Below are 15,198 nucleotides of genomic sequence, written 5' to 3' on the forward strand. Positions count from 1 at the left end.
GTCATATCTCGTCTTTCAAAACCTACGCTGCCCCTATCATCGGCGCATCGACACATAGTGATAGCTTTGGACTTTGACCTGTGATAACATGAGCATGCGCGAAAAGGTTTCAAGATCCCCGGGTCTTGTACTCTCACAGTGGTGTGTCATGTATTACCACCCCATTACGGTAGTTTCGAGACACCCAAACACTCACATGCTGTCAACTTTCCGAATGGACGGTTGAAGCCTATCGAGGGAGGCGGGCAGTTACAAATGCTTTTAGATAGATCATAGTATCCTCAGCTGGGAAAGAAAGTTGGGCATAAAAAACGGCAACTGATATGAAAAAAATACGAAACAATGAAACCGCCGAGAAGAGATCAAGAACAGTCAGCCTGAAAGGCAGTCGAACTACAGCAGAACAGGAACTGCTAGTCCAGACCGCGCATGCCGGTTGAACGATGTACTGCAAAGTGTTTGTCTGTGCATGGAGGTGGAAGAGAGCCGGAAATCTTAGATGTCATAGATTTGTCATTTGACGATCTGCAGATTGAATTTTCAGTCAGCTTGCAAATTTTAATAGGTTTCCTTCAAAATACCTTACAAGAAACTGTCTCAGCAAATGTTTAATACTGATAGTTTTCTATGATCCAGAGAAAAAGCTGTGCACAGTCCCATGACCAAAAAGTTTATCCAGACAAAAAACAAAATGACGATCATCTGCAGCGTTTTAAAAGTGTAACTGTCTCTAAGAAAACATTAGCAGGATCACCAGTCTCAGTTTGCGTACTTAAATTTGCTGTAATAATGAGACAAAATTTGTGCTAAACTACAGACTGCCAAATGTTCTGATCAGTGGTGGTTTCAAAAGAATTTTAGAGATGAACACGGCATAATGACTGCAGCTATAGAGGCACCACCTAGTACCTATGGATGACATGCATACTTTCAAAGTAACAGAGCTTTCCAAATATGAAAAACAGGGGACAGATTTTCTAGCATTTAAAACTTGTGCAAACACTGATAATATTAATGACCGCTTCATATATTAATATATATAATCATCAACCACTGACTACACACACAAAGGGAGTTATGATTTGTGTCACAATATACTTGAAAATATTATGCTGTGTAATAAAGATTGAGTAATTGAATAACATTCATTGGCCGTTTGACCAAAATTACACACTTTATTGAGACAAGGAAGAAATGTTACAAGCATTCATGACCCATGATGTACTGTGTTATTCAATGGATCTTTTGAAAATGCGTATCAAAATATGAGTGTTCATTGTTAAAAAAACTAAAAAGGGATTTTTCATTTTCCTTTGTCTATAATGAAATCATTCATCATTTCTATCCCCTTAAAATCATTTATTGAGTACCAGAAGTGCTTGTTGAAAATTGGTGGGCTCAGAATAACATAATTTGTGCTTACTAATATTTTTTGAACCCAATTCGTAAATTTACTAACAATTTCGAAAGGCCAGGGAGAGCACAGTCTTTGCATCTTTCTCAGCAACACTCCCCAAACCTCTCTCCTTGCATCCCTACCGCTAAATGCACTGAGGAGCACAGTGTCATCATTGACGCTATTTTTTAGCCAGTATTCTGAAGTGTAATTACTCGTTGAATATATCATGATTTGCTGGCGTTTGCCCAATTTCTTTACACTTTCACTAAAATCTTCATGAAAATGCATCACCCATTAATTTTTTTGATCAAACACAAAAATTCACAGAAATAGCTTTCAGGTGATGTATGATACTTGGGTAGAAATACACAACTTGATGACAAACTTTATGTTTGAAAAGTGGTTGTCGCAAAGGTGGAAAGCTACTTCTCTTTTCTGTCTGTTTATTGCCCATGTACCGTGCATCATCAGACCAAATAAAATTAAATCCTCACCTCTGGCGCTACTCCAAGGGGTTAGCCCTATACAACATTGTTTTCTTAAATATCACTCGTTTATGAATTACCCAAATGTTTATATTAATTCCATGTCGTACAATATCATAAGAGGACATCTTTGTCTTTACCTTGGTCTGGTAGATTGTATCACTAATTTTGATGTACCAGGCTGCAAAGTATTGTATACTTTGTATTTGTGTGTCCATAGCAACAGTTGCCAACCATGCACCTCGGTATTTGAGAGACTATGCATCAAAATGTGTTCAAATGCACTTGACATTATGATTATTAGAAGCTTAAAGCCCATAGAAGCTGTTCATGTTGTATGTTCACTCACTCTAACAAGCGTGCCACATCGAACTAAATGTGAGCCAAGAGTCATTTTGCTATTTTTAGCTCACATTTGGTTATACCAATGTGAGTTTATCGTATAAGCTGAAGTCGATGGCGTCTGTATGTATGTGTGTATGTATATATATGTATGTATGTATGCATGTATGTATGTATGTACGTACAGTATGTCCGTCAACATCAAAAACAGGCAAACCGCTGCACATTTCAGCTTGGTATTTGGTGTGTGGGTGCATCCTGGGCTATAGATGGCATTTTGTTCAAATGAAGTCTGCATTGCCAAAATTATGCAAATGAGCTTACAAAATGTGAAAATGGTCAAGAATTAATATCTCGAGAACCGCTGTTTTGATTGCTTTGAAAATTTGTGTGCAAGTACCTTAGGTGAACCTTATACAGTTTTATGAATATTGTGAAGATATCCTTAATTTTGTATTTTTACTGAATTTTTTGGTGTTTTTTCTCATTTTACAGTAAAAATTCTTCTTCTCTGAAATCGCCAGCCCTATTGCTCTCAAATTTGGGTTGGATCTTTGGGAGTGTGTTATGCTTCTAATTTGTTGAAATTATGACAAAATTGGGAAAATTACTATTTTGGAGCAATTTTGTCATTTTTGGTCAAAAAATCTTAAACAGTATTTTCTTTTTAAACCCCTGGACAGACAGCTTTTGCATTTGGTACACAGACGTACAGAGATGACAATAGGTAGATATGTGGAAATTGTCCTGAAATATACAAATTTGTATTTTTAAGACAATATTGTCATTTGTGGTCAAGAAAACTTGATCTCAAAATTACTTGTTTAATAGCTTTGTAATATGATATAAAGTCCCAAAGGATGTTATTAGATACCTTTTCTGCTCAAAGTGTTGGGAAACCCCCAAATTTGTATATTTTAGGTAATTTTCTCAGTTTGTGACCTTAAATGACCTACACCAACCCAGGATATGTTGTGAGACAGTTTTGAAGGCTGTGAACATAATTTTGTCATATTTGGTATCAATTTGTAGGAAAATTTGATCCAGAAAACAAAGCTTAGGTGAATTTTTTCATTGCGGACCAATTTTTGCAACTTTTCTATGTAAGACATACAAGAACTGATGAGAAATTTGGATCCCGGAAAATTCCAGATGTTGTAATCACCATCCACAATGGAAGGCATTTCACTATCTGTAACTAACTTAAGTGCTGTTTACATTAGAATGATAACACTCATGGCATTAATCAAAAAATCCCCAAGGTTGTAAATATATTTCATGTCATCTGGCGTTATGTAATACCAAGGGATGGAACATTTGATATTCAGGAGGGTGTAGGGTCTAGAAGATCGATGAGGTAGCATTCCTTTTTTACCAGATCCCTTGTACATATTTTTACCCACTCCCACCTTTTCTTCTTATCAAACCTCCTCTGTCTATTTTTTGTTGTTGACATTTGCTTATGTATTTAGGATCTGCTTGTCCCATTGCTATAGAAGTTGATATGCATGTTCCTAAAGATGACCTCCAGTACCTAAGTTGGAGACCTTATTTGCTTTTGTCATTCTTGTTTTTCCTGGTTTAAATATTTCTCGAATGGACCAATTCAAACCGAATGTGAGCACACCCTCCTTGACGGTATTTTTATGGTATGTAGCTGTTTATTTTCGTTCTCCAACATTAACATCTTTCAAAGTCTTGCAGAAGACCAGAATAATTAGACCATAAACATGATCTGTTATTAACTGTGTATCATCCCAACTTTGTCATTGCAGCTTTGAATGAACGGAAAGCAGAAGTGCGTATTCAGTTCCATGAACCACCTGGAGACATTTTTCAAAGTCAACTTCAGAGAAATGAATTGGTAATAAGAGTTCAACCTGATGAGGCCGTCTATTGTAAATTTATGACCAAAAAACCTGGTATGTCTTTCAGTCCTGTAGAAACAGAGCTGGATCTCACATATGGAGCTAGATACAAGGTACATTAGCATCTTTTTAGTCTCTGCCGTATAAAGTCCAGAACGGAGTCTTATTGAGTCGTGTCTGTGTGTGTGTGTGCATGCATCTGTCCATCCAAAGCTCTTTCTCAGACATGACTGGACCAATTTATCCAAAACTTTTGTGAGGACAACAAACTATGGCAATCATATGCACATCACTTTATTTTGTCATCTGATCCAATATGGCTACCCTGAAGCCATTTTGTCTGAAAGCTATAATTTAACTTCAAAACTTGGTCAGATTGTGATACAAATTGGTGCATAGCATAATCATGGAAAGATCTAGATCTAATTATATCTAAGTGGGTGTGCACTGCATAATAATTGGTAATTCGCATATTGATGAATTTTTGCAATTGGCTATATCTCAAGAATTACTGAATCAAATTTGATGTAACTGTGCAGGCACTCAAATTGTTCTGTGATCTAACTACTTCAGAAGGTTGGGTGATATGACTTAACAGATTGTAAGTTCTTTTGCATACATAATGAATTGTTTTATGTAATTTTTGTCACATTGTACTGAATTTCATCAGACCAGCGGAGGTTTGCTGACCATATGCAGTTAAAGAAAAGCTGATTGTTTGATAAGCATGACATACTGATTATTTGCTCATTTGCATATCTAATGAATCCTCTAATTAGTCCATTAACCCTTTGAGTGCCAAAGGCTATATTTATTGCCTTTATACAATATAACACCAACAATTTCTTTCAGATGTAGGCAATTTTTTTCTGATTTTTTCACAAAATTTTGGTCAAAAAGTATAGCTCATGAAAATTTATGTCCATTAAGTGCAAAATCATAGAAAAAATTACAGAAAAATTCATAAAAATTAGTAAAACATTGCCCTGATATTTTGGGTGAAAAATTACAGTGCTCAAAGGGTTAATCAATACTAAAAACACTGATTTGACCAAACCTCTGCAGGCAGCTATTGATCATTCATACTTAGCTCTGCCTATGCTCTAAGTTTAATAAGTACGATGCTATGATTATTAGCCTGTTTATTTGCATGAAACATATAATAATCCTGAAGCAATTGATTATGACTAAAGTTTTGCCATTTATTAAACAAACTTAGGCCAAGCTCTTCTGTAAGTTTGATGAGCATGACATTCTATTGTAAGCTTATTTCCATATTTGATGAATTTCTCCAATTAGGCCATATATAAATACTGATTTTGACCAAAGCTTTTTTATTCATCAAGCATACGTTTATTTCCACTTATGCTGTAAGTTTGATGAGCACAATAATGCTCTAATTATTTGCATGTTTAACGAATTTCTCTAATCAGGCCATATATTGTTACTGAATAGGCTGATGTTGACCAAACAACTGATAGTTATTGATCATACCCAGGTCTTTACCTAAGCTAGAAGTTTGATGAGAATGGCATTCTGATTAACTAATATGCATATTAATGAATTGCTTTAATTACGCCACAAAATATATCAAAGCTATATACCGTAAGATGTCTGAAGTACATTGCTTATATTCATACTTATGTGATGACATTTAACTGAATATTGTATGTTGACATTATTAGCTCATTTGCATATTTAATAACTTTCTGTAATTAGGCCATATATCAATGTGATACAAATTCTGAGCTACACTGGTAATACGTAAATTAGTTACACTCAAAGATTGATGTTTCGAATATATCATGATTTGCTCAGTTGCATATTAATTAAATTTATATATGAAGGCCATACATTAGTCAGTGCCTCGACATACCTTTACAGATTTCAGTCCTATGTTAAGAACATACATTTGAGATTATGAGTTGAGGTATCAGTGTAGATCATATAGCTTTCAGTGACCAAACTGACTCACAAGATGTCAGTTGTTTCCTTGATAAATTAGTTCTAAAATCGCAACAGCTATACTTCACACTTCTTACTTTGAACCGAGAGTATATTAGTTGTTCCTTGATAAATTAGTTCTAAAATCGCAACAGCTATACTTCACACTTCTTACTTTGAACCGAGAGTATATTCAGTTCTAACATTTCAGTCACGATGTTAAACCTTTATATTAATTAAAGCTTCTGCAAATTAAATCGTTTTTGTACAAGATTACTTTGAGTGATTAGTGGTAAGTTAAGCCTGTCCAACACATACTTCATCTTGTGTCTTACAAAGCAAAAATGACACGAGTGATCATGACACAGGGAACATGTGATATTGGGTAATTATCGATTTACCATATATCTATGACCTGAATTTTATAATGGATGGTCTTTCTGGTAAATTTATTATTTTACAAACAACAGGGAAAAACTTAGATGTAAAGCTTTCCTTTTAGTTTTCCTAAAGTATATAGAAATAATGAATGAACAGCTTTGATTCCTTTAAGTTGATGTTCTTCCTACTGTAGTAAACCTAACACCACATGCATCCGACTCGTCCATATATTTTGCAAACACAATGAGTAAAGATGATGGGACTTACAGTCAATATATGTCCATTACATAATACAAAACCATTTTGTACAACAACAGCCTATTGATTCTTTACCAAAAGACAAACCCTACAGAATGAATCTTTCCCTCCTTAGGGGGTCTTTGATATGCTATAAAGCGTGTGACCCCCCTGTACCTTACTTCAGTTTTGATTCTGTAGCCTTCCACTCAAAGTGCTGAGTTCTGCTGCAACTCTTCAGACCAATTGTTAACCGCTATTCCAAAGATGATAACGCAAGATATCGAGAGAGCGAATTTAAGTCCTTTTCTATTTGCTATTCTCTAGAAAGTAGTTTCTGCTAAGAGTTTTTGTTGCATGCATGTGGTCCGCGAGCCAGAGTTTGCCTTGTCCCTTTGTCTGTGGGAGCATGTAATGGTTATAGTAATAGTAATAGTTCTTTATTTCAGACTGCAATGTCCATATAAGGAAAATACAAAAGGAAGCACCTGCAAAATTCACTCAGTCCCCGGGATGTATGCTATTTGCTCAAAAGTTTACAGTTTGAAAAAAAAAATACACACCAGAGGGGAAAAAAATCACAAAAGATATAATTGCTTTCTCCAATGCTTAAATAATGCACTATCTGTCACTCTATCTGATGAACAGATCGCAGCAAGTAACACATTTGATGACTTTTCAAGCCTACACTTAAAACTGTACATATTACGCCTAATAACTTCACCAAGAGACATGACATGGTTTGTTGCGAACATAGCTGAAGCACTACAAAATGGAGGAAGACCGAGAAGTCTTCTCCAGACGTTGTACATAGTTTTAAAGTTGTTCATCAGTTTAACTTTAAAGTTCACCCAAAGATTGCAACAGTAAATATTGCTACAGTATGCCATAAATAATGTTTTCTTTACATTCGGACTACATACTTTAAATTGTCTGAGTAACATGTTTGCTCTTACACAAAAAGCACGTCTCTGTCTTGCGATATCCTCGTTGTCACACCCATCACAGCATATTACATGACCCAGATAGGTGTGCACAGAAACAAAGTTCAATTTGTTACCATTAAGTTTTACTGAGGGTATTCTTGGAATGTTCGTTCTCCTCCCATTGAAAAGCATGCACACAGTCTTATTAGCATTATAAATTACCGGTACCGTATATCATATTCCTTGCCATACACTTCACATATCCTGAGAAGATGGCGTAAGTCCTTCACACTAGGACTGAGTAAAGTCATATCATCAGCGTAACCTAAAGTGTTAGCACTGACACCACACATAGTACAGCCAACATTGCATTTACAGAGCTCATTGATGAGATCATCAATATAGACATTAAAAAGATACGGAGAGAGTACTCCCCTTTGTCTCATTATGGGAAGGCTCCATTAACTTAGGAATACCCTACTTCCCTATGAGTATCAATTTCACAGACCTGCCTTTCCTACAATGGCACTACAATGGCACCAGCTGGATTAGATAAACATGACAATGGAAATTCACACCTTGAGGGATTAAAAGTCTTCTGTTTGTCACCCGAGTTGGTCAGGCAAGGACTCGGGTTTCAGGTACCATGCAAGTTAATGCAGTCATCCCCTAATGTTACACCGTTAGAAACAGAAAACCACTCTGATACAACATTGCTCCATTTTACAGAAAACAGTTGATTTCTGTACCAATAGTACAATATTCGTACAACATATAAAGGAACCTTCCTGTCGATGAGCTTTTTGACCAATTTAAAGTGATTAATTCTGTCAAAAGCTTTAGATGCATCAAGAAAGCAAGTAAACTTAACACAGGTCCTCCATTACTGGTGTAATAACTAACAATTTCTTTAAATGCAAATAAACACATGTAAGTGGAATGTTTTCGTTTAAAACCAAATTGCAAATAGTGTGAAGTAATAAATTCCTCACAACGTGACAGTAAAATGTGTTCAAAGACTTTCGAGAAAACAGTTGCTAATGCTATCAGGCGGTAATTGCCGGCATCACTGGTTAGTTTAGTTTTGTCCTTGATAATGGGGACTAAGATTACCTTTATAACCTCACTTGGCAAATAACCATGGACAACCATCACATTAATACAAACTGTCAGAACAGGTATAATAGAGGAATCTGAGAATTTCAAATGCTCAGCAGTAATTCTGTCAATACCAGATGTCTTGCTATCCGGTAACTTTTGTATAGCATTAAGCACTTCCTCAGGAGAAACATACATATCAGAAAAAAACTTGACATATTTCATTTTCTCATCAATTTCAGTTTTGCCAGACTGGGAGTGGACGGAATTCAGAATCTCACTGAAATGCTTCTGCCACATGTTAACAATTTCACTCTCGCCTGTTACACCATTCAGTGTATCTGAAAGTGGCGATTTTCTGCTATTTTGCTTTCTTACTTCATTCCAGAAATCTTTCTGTTTGTGACAATGAAGATTGTTTGCCATCTTATCAACCCTGTTTTGATTTTCAAGCCTTTTACAAGCACGCAAAGCATACTTAAAACGAGCTCTAGAGGTTTTCATGACTTCAAAAATGGGTCCTTGTTTAGGTTTACCCCATTAACCCACAATAAAAACATGGAGCGGGCATAGTCGTGACACTCGCTCTTTTACAAAATCATTCCACCCAGGCACAACATGAATTTTCTGATGACTTTTACACTTAATGGTTTCTTTTGCAGCACTATTCAACGCATCCACAATACTATTATAACATGTATCAATAGCCTGCAAATGTGAATGATCAGTACAGTTCACATCCATACACATTAAACCTTCAGACAACTAATCTTATCAATCTTGGCTTTGGTACACTGAGGCAGAAATATTCTGCCGTGACAGCTTTTTCCAATCAACACGAAAACTACGTTGCTGAGAGGGGCAACAATTAAGTCTTCTATCGGCAGAAATGTCAAAACGAACATCTATTGAAACAGGAATGTGGTCAGAGCCTATAACATTGAAGAGATTTGAAACTGAAAGCACATTGCTATGAGAGACTTCAGTGGTAATACAATGGTTGATCCAAGAAGTGGTACCATGAGCATCGCTAATATAAGTAAACGCACCGGAATCTTTGCCTAACAAATCAACATCAGAAATGACATAGCCAAACTGCTCACAATGCTCCATCAACTCACGGCCAAATCCTGTATCAGTATTTACATCTGCGTTTAAATCATCGATAAAAAAGACATTTGCTGAAAGAATGGAGTCAAGTTTCACCAGATAATCACTAAAAATTTCAAAATTGTGATTTGTATTAGTAGGCATATAACAATTAACAATAAAAAGTTTGTCTGTGTCGTTTTCTAAAACTAAACCAAGCAACCGACTGTCATCAAAGTCAAGAATTCTTACAAGGCTACCTGGAGATCTACGGCAAAGTATTGCAACACCCCCGTAAGGTCTACCGATATTGAGTTCAGAAGAATCAAATGCAGATAACCCATATGACATAAAATCAGGATGAATGTCATGTAAAATTGACAACTCCTCTTTGGCAAGCCAGTGCTCCTGTAAAAGACAGATATCATGACTTTCGCACAATTCATACACTGAATGAAAACTGGATTTAACGGATCTACAATTATACGTTACAATACGTAAACTTCTTTTGTGTTCCGCCATGTTTTCTAAGACTTATAATATTTTCTTTCAAGAGTATCCTGAGGCCAATTTAGCATGTGCATTGAATTTTCCAGTTTTTAGCTCACATTTGGTATACCAATGTGAGGTAATCGTATAAGCTGAATCAGTTCATTTGCATGCCATTTGCATGTATGTATGTATGTATGTATGTATGTATGTATGTATGTATTTATGTATGTCCGTCCACGTCAAAAACAGCTAAACCGCAGCACCTACTGTCTTAGTATTTGGTGTACAGGTGCACCTAGGGGTGGAGATGTGAATTTGTTCAAATGAACATGTCAGTGCCAAAAATATGCAAATGAGGGGAAAAAAGGAAAAATCCTGCAAATTGCTAAAACTCTGTAACCGTTGGTCAGATTGGGTTGAAACTTGGTGTGCAGGTTCCTTTAGGTATTCTAAAGTAGGTTTTTAAAATTTGGGATGAAATTTGCATTTTTCTATTTTTAGGGTAATTTTTTTCAGATTTTAGTCAAAAGATGTTTTTCTCTGTAACCACTCATCTGATTGCTTTGAAAGTTGGTAAACATGTTCCTCAGGATGACCTCAGTCAAGTGTATACAAATTGAATTGAAATTTTAATATTTGTAATTTTGGGGCAATTTTCCAAATTTTTGGTCAAAACTTTTTTTATTGAAAAATAACTAATCTGATAGCTTTGATATTTGGTATACTGGTTCCTAAGGTTGATCAAAATCAGTTTAATGAATATCGTGAAGATATCTTGAATTTTGTATTTTTGCTGAATGTTTTGGTTACGTTTCTCATTTTAAGTAAAATTTCTTCTTCTCTGAAACCGCTAGCCCAATTGCTCTCAAATTTGGATTGGATGTTTGCAAGAATGTTACCCTTCTCATTGTTGAAATTACGACAAAATTGGAAATATTACTGTTTTGGGGCAATTTTTGTCATTTTTGGTCAAAAAATCTTAAAAGATATATTCTTTTTAAAGCCCCTGGACAGACAGCTTTTATATTTGGTGTACAGATGTCCAGAGATGACAATAGTTAGATATTTGGAAATTGTCCTGAAATATACAAATTTGTATTTTAAGACAATTTTGTCATTTTTGGTCAAGAAAACTTGTTCTCAAAATTACTTGTCTGATAGTTTTGTAATTTGGTACAAAAGTCCCGAGGGATGTTATGAGATAAATTTTCTGCTCAAAGTGTTGGGAAACCCCCAAATTTTTATATTTTAGGTAATTTTCTTTTGTGACCTTAAATGACCGACACCAATCCAGGATATGTTGTGAGAGAGTTTTGAAGGCTGTGAACATAATTTTGTCATATTTAATATCAATTTGTAGTAAAAGTTGATCCAGAAAATAAAGCTGAGGTAAATTTTTTCATTGCTATCCAATTTTTGCAACTTTTTGCAACAAGAACTGATGAGAAATTTGGATCCAGGATAATTCCAGGTGTCGTAATCCCCCCCCCCCCCCCCCCACTGTGGAAGGCATTTCACTATCTGTAACTGATTTAAGTGCTGCTTACATTCGAATGATAGCACTCATAGCATTAATTAAAACATCCCCAAGGTTGTAAATACATTTCCTGCCATGCCAGCTGGTCTTATGTAAGGGGTGGAACATTTGATATTCAGGAGGGGGTAGGGGATAGAAGATTGATGTCGCGTTACTTTTTACCAGATCCCTTGTACATTTTTTCCCACTCTTTATTTTTTCCCCACTCTCCCACATTTTCTTTTTGTCAAGCTTCTCTGGCTAATTTTTTTGTTGACATTTGCGTATGTATGTAGGATCTGCTTGTCCAGAAGTTGATATGCATGTTCCTAAAGATGACCTCCAGTATATGTACCTAAGTTGCAGACTTTATTTGCTTTTGTCATTCTTGTTTTTCTGGTTTAAATATTTCTTGAATTTACCAATTCAAACCGAATGTGAGCACACTGTCCTTGACGGTATTTTTTCCTCTGGTAGTTTGCAAGGCTTTGGATCCGGTTTTTCAGTCTCCTTGGAGAGTTTCAGAGTCAGCCGTATCTTCTCCTGTGCCTTCAACCTTGGGCAATTCATTGCCAAATATGAGACTTTCTTGGATCACCAATGTGTATCAAGCTGGAGGGCATTTTGAAGCTCCCCACTATGTCAGGAGTTAGTGTGGATTATGTTAGTGCGCAAGAGTCGAGGACAGCTTGGGGTGTCATCCCCATCTGCTTTGTATTTTTCGTCATTGTCTGATGCTTCGCAGGGAACATAGTGGGTCCGCCATCTTGGATTTGTCGGGTTTCCGTTCTGCTCATGCAGGGGCCCGCCCTTGGTTTGACTTTGTCTTCCGTCCCCCTTTCCATTCCTGGGTGTGGGTCTGTCATGTTGGGGGTGGGGGTGCTGGATGGTGGTCCTGTTGATACCATGGCTGGTAGTCCAGTTCGCTATCAGCAGGGATTGCATTTTCTTTGGCTACTCATGTCAAAGCTCTGCCTCCTTTGGACTCTGGGACTCTCAAAGCTGTTATTGTATGAAATAATTTTGTATTATGTAAAAAATCTTGCAAATTTTGATGTTGGCAGCATTGTAGGTAAACTTTGGTACAGCCATTTTACAAGCTTACTGATATAGTCACAAGTGAAATTTGGGAATCCCCCAAACTAGATGGTTAACATGCATATCTGGACATTTACCCAGAGATGAGGTATGTAAGAGTGCCTTCAACAGCATACTTCGAGTTCCAAAACCGAGTTGGACTTACAAGTCTGAGTACTCGAATTTGCATACGCCGAGTAAAACTGCTTACTCGGACTTGCATTCTCCGAGTAAAACTGCTTTACTCAGACTTGTGTACTCCGAGTACATGGCCTACTCGGAGTTGAATACGCCGATCGAGTTACACATGCTTATAGAAAAAACAATGCTGCAAAAACACAGGAAATATTCGATCTTGTGATAACAATTTGCAAACAGCGTATACACTGCAGTACTTCCAGTCGCTCAGAGAAAGAGTTGATAATGCGATCTGCCTGCAGACCTCTGATCTGTGCACAGTATGGCATAGTATCTTGTACAACACGCTCAAGTCATTGTCGTTGTCGAGTGTAGCTACCGTCACGCAAATTATGAGTTTGTCTTGTCTTTTTGCTTCATTACAGGATCAGATCTTGATTTGATACATGACTAGAATTGGGTACAACAACGTTTCATGATCACCACGATGCAGGGTGGCGAGTTATTAGAACATGGACGCCATAATTGAATGACCTGTCGACGTGTGATGACATGGCCTTGGTTTGCTAGCGTGGCAAGGCCATGATAGACTTGCCCAAGCATTTTAGGCATATTTATGTCTTGATAAAATAATTAAACTAATAATTTTTCAAAATAAAATGAGCACAGTGCGCTTGTGTATGCTATGAACCGAGTGCGAGTTGACCACTTGGTCGTAAATAATGACCTGTGTTGACCTGTGATATCATGCATTGATTTCGCTAATTGAACGATTTTGCGATATCAGACTGAGTAACTGGCTGCACTTGCTGAAGTTTATTGGTTTTACTATAAATGTTACGTCTAAGTCATCTTTCAAAATACTTTGCCGCCAGCCGTGGCAGCACTTTCTTCTGAGGGTAAAATCATGGTCCCTCCTTGTGGAGGGACCATGGTTAAATATACATTGCGCTACAGATTACAAGACATCGTGAAAATGAATTTTTTTTTTTTCAAAAGAGCAGATTTTCAACATATCAATCTGCGCTAGCCCTAAACTCTGTGAGTAATAAAATACTTTTTTTTGACAGATCATTTCTTGTCCAGCTTGGCAAAATATGCATTTCTGGGAACACGTATTACTCGGCGTATATTCAAGTCCGAGTAGGCCATGTATTTGGAGTATACAAATCCCAGTAGGCCATGTACTCGGAGTATACAATTCCGAGTAAGCAGTGTTGCTCGGCAAGTCCGACTCGGTTTTGGAACTCGGAGTGTATGGTTTGAGATGCTCCTACATACCTGCAGAGATATCACAGCTGATAATTTACAGTAACCATACCACAATTATTATTATTAAACTTTATTATCCCTGAAGTGGGAAACTTGTCTTTCAACGGCAAAGACATCAAAACAGTAAGAATAAATACAGTACTAAAACATAGCTTAAAAAATCACAAAAGTACACATAAAGCTCAATAACAATACGCCACAAAATTCATTTCAAACTTCAGACACAGAGACATATTGGTGTCTATTTATGGAGTAATTCGTATTATCACATGAACTGGCCCGTATCTCCACCTGTGTGACGTACACCAGCACAGATAAGAAATCCATATTACCCCTGTTGTACGTCATCAACCGGAACTTTTTTCCTGCTATGGTACCGTTCGTACGTGCACGTCGCGACACAGACCGATTTGTCGTGATTGATGCCGTGCTCTCATGGCATTTTGACAAAAAGGTGACCCGATAAATCCAGATATGGAAACATAGAAGGCATGCCCACGAAATTTCGAGTCGCTAAAGCTTTAGCTATTCCCAAGAATCGAATGAGGATACCGTCGATCGTTTTAATGGCTCAGTAACGTCACGGCTCAAGTCGTAAGGCTCAATGTGGACGCCGTCGTACCTGGCGATCGATCGCCAAGCAGGAAGTACCTGGCTATCCCGGTTAGCAATAAACCCGAAAGATACACCTCAACGAAAGGTCAACTTAATAAATGAGTACCGGTTAATCTTCAGGAAAGCGACATAGAAGGCACAAGCATAAAGTCATTCGACGAACAACGATAAATTTCCTTCATCACACAGATTATTCCGTTGTTTCTCGATCGGAATCAAACCTGCAGCGTAAGCCTATGGCTGTAGTGAAGACATGAGCTGTCGACCTGCAGTGCAGCGCTGCAGAATCCGATGCATTTCGAAGTTGACTCGGACAACA

General features: G+C 37.0%; 1 protein-coding gene across 1 annotated transcript in view; it reads left to right on the forward strand.

The window, feature by feature from the left end:
- Window positions 1-15,198, forward strand: part of LOC139141337 (glucose-6-phosphate 1-dehydrogenase-like) — a 242,010-nt gene that overhangs the window by 199,625 nt on the left and 27,187 nt on the right. Inside the window, exon 10 of the mRNA XM_070710971.1 lies at window positions 4,002-4,207. Coding sequence (XP_070567072.1) covers window positions 4,002-4,207 — 206 coding nt within the window. The remainder of the gene's footprint in view (window positions 1-4,001; window positions 4,208-15,198) is intronic.

Source organism: Ptychodera flava, chromosome 9 (assembly GCF_041260155.1).
Source record: "Ptychodera flava strain L36383 chromosome 9, AS_Pfla_20210202, whole genome shotgun sequence".
Taxonomy (NCBI): Eukaryota; Metazoa; Hemichordata; class Enteropneusta; family Ptychoderidae; genus Ptychodera; species Ptychodera flava.